This window comes from Mesoplodon bidens, assembly GCF_964165515.1.
Source record: "Mesoplodon bidens genome assembly, chromosome: 19".
Lineage (NCBI taxonomy): Eukaryota > Metazoa > Chordata > Mammalia > Artiodactyla > Ziphiidae > Mesoplodon > Mesoplodon bidens.
Window position 1 is genome coordinate 34,932,340 of NC_138179.1, and position 2,194 is coordinate 34,934,533.

Genomic DNA, 2,194 nt, shown 5'->3' on the forward strand with positions numbered 1-2,194 from the left:
CATGTATAAAAATGTTATTTTCTCTAATTGCATATTTTGTTCCTGTAATGACTGACTTGAATTCTAAACTGAGTAATCAATACTTAATGCCTCTTTCGTGCAAATCAAGTCTTAGCTGTTTCAGATGGCATCACATTGCTTCAAATGGGGCACATTGCTCCAAAGATGGAAATTAAAAGCAAGTGTGTCGGATTTTCTGTTTTTCAGGTTTGAAGTGAAAACTCACAAATAGCAGCACCCCTAGAACAGTCGCCGCCCCAGAAGTCACCCGGATGCCCAAAGGGCATTAGAAAGCATGAGCTATTACGGCAGCAGCTACCCGATCGTGAACGTGGACCCCAAATACCCAGGCTACCCCCAGGAGCACGCTCTAGCCGAGAAGCGAAGAGCAAGGAGACGTCTCCTTCATAAAGACGGCAGCTGTAACGTGTACTTCAAGCACATTTTTGGAGAATGGGGCAGCTACGTGGTGGACATCTTCACCACCCTCGTAGACACCAAGTGGCGCCATATGTTTGTGATCTTCTCTTTATCTTACATTCTCTCCTGGTTGATATTTGGCTCTATCTTTTGGCTGATAGCCTTTCATCATGGAGATCTGTTGAATGATCCTGACATCACGCCTTGTGTGGACAACGTCCATTCCTTCACGGGGGCGTTTTTATTCTCCCTGGAGACCCAAACCACCATCGGTTATGGTTACCGCTGTGTCACTGAGGAATGTTCTGCGGCCGTGCTCACCGTGATCCTTCAGTCCATCTTAAGCTGCATTATAAATACCTTCATCATTGGGGCTGCCTTGGCCAAAATGGCAACCGCCAGGAAGAGAGCCCAGACCATTCGGTTCAGCTACTTTGCCCTCATCGGCATGAGAGACGGGAAGCTTTGCCTCATGTGGCGCATTGGTGAATTCCGCCCCAACCACGTGGTAGAAGGCACGGTCAGGGCCCAGCTGCTCCGCTACACAGAAGACAGCGACGGGCGGATGACGATGGCATTTAAGGACCTAAAGTTAGTCAATGACCAGATCATCCTTGTCACACCAGTAACGATTGTTCATGAAATCGACCATGAGAGCCCTCTGTATGCCCTTGACCGAAAAGCCGTGGCCAAAGATAACTTCGAGATTTTGGTGACATTTATCTATACTGGTGACTCTACCGGGACTTCTCACCAATCCAGGAGTTCCTACGTTCCCCGAGAAATTCTCTGGGGCCATAGGTTTAATGATGTCTTGGAAGTGAAGAGAAAGTATTACAAAGTGAACTGCTTACAGTTCGAGGGAAGCGTGGAAGTCTATGCTCCCTTTTGCAGCGCCAAGCAACTGGACTGGAAAGACCAGCAGATCCACAACATGGGAAAAGGCCCGCCAGCCCAAGGACCCGGCGCATCAGACACCAAGGTCAGAAGAAGGTCATTTAGCGCCGTTGCCATTGTCAGCAGCTGTGAAAACCCAGAGGAGACCACCACCTCTACCACGGATGAGTGTAAGGAAGCACCTTATCAGAAAGCTCTCCTGACTTTAAATAGAATCTCTGTAGAATCCCAGATGTAGTCCTGAGTTCTAAGTACGAGGGCTCCCAGTCAGTCGTTTTTACCCCCTAGCCAATCGCCTTAAGGCCAGTAGTTATAGACAGAGCTTTTAAAGGAGGCAATAGCTGTCTTTGATGGTGAAGGAAGATAAATAGAGCAGGTTAAACTTGATAAAAGATACCTAAACATTACATCGTATCCAACTGTTTAACTTTTTTTTTGGCTAGCAAATTTTGTGTTAGGGATGCTAGTAAGAGGCCTACTTGATTAATTTAAATTTCATCTCCTTTTGTTATTCCGTATACTTATATTGTCAGTTGGAGGTATAATATTCAATAATGGGGAACAAAGGTAGGACACTGGGATAATAGAAAGTAGAAAGGAAAATAGCATGAATAATAAAAATTTTAAATGGATCCAAATTGGTAGTAAAATGAGTTAACCTATAAAGACATTATATTGTATAATCAAGATGCGCAAGGAATGCGTTCGGTAGATTGTAATGTTGGGCTGTTTAACTGTGAAATCAGTCCCTGCGTTCACCCCGCAGAGTGTCTCGGTATCAGCTGGCAGAGGCAGTGGCCGTAGGAAGTAACAATGCCACCGGTTCTGACAATGAATCCCCTGCCACTTGCCAGGTAATGATCAAGCAGTGCTAGAA

The 2,194-nt window shown here is 45.7% G+C and overlaps 1 protein-coding gene across 1 annotated transcript; it reads left to right on the forward strand.

Annotated features, from left to right (window-relative positions):
• Nucleotides 1-295: 295 nt before the first annotated feature.
• Nucleotides 296-1,555, forward strand: KCNJ16 (potassium inwardly rectifying channel subfamily J member 16; the record flags this gene model as incomplete). Its single annotated transcript, XM_081219209.1, has 1 exon — nt 296-1,555. The coding sequence occupies one exon, from the start codon at nt 296-298 to the stop codon at nt 1,553-1,555; it is 1,260 nt and encodes a 419-aa protein (XP_081075335.1).
• Between the last annotated feature and the right edge of the window lie 639 nt (nt 1,556-2,194).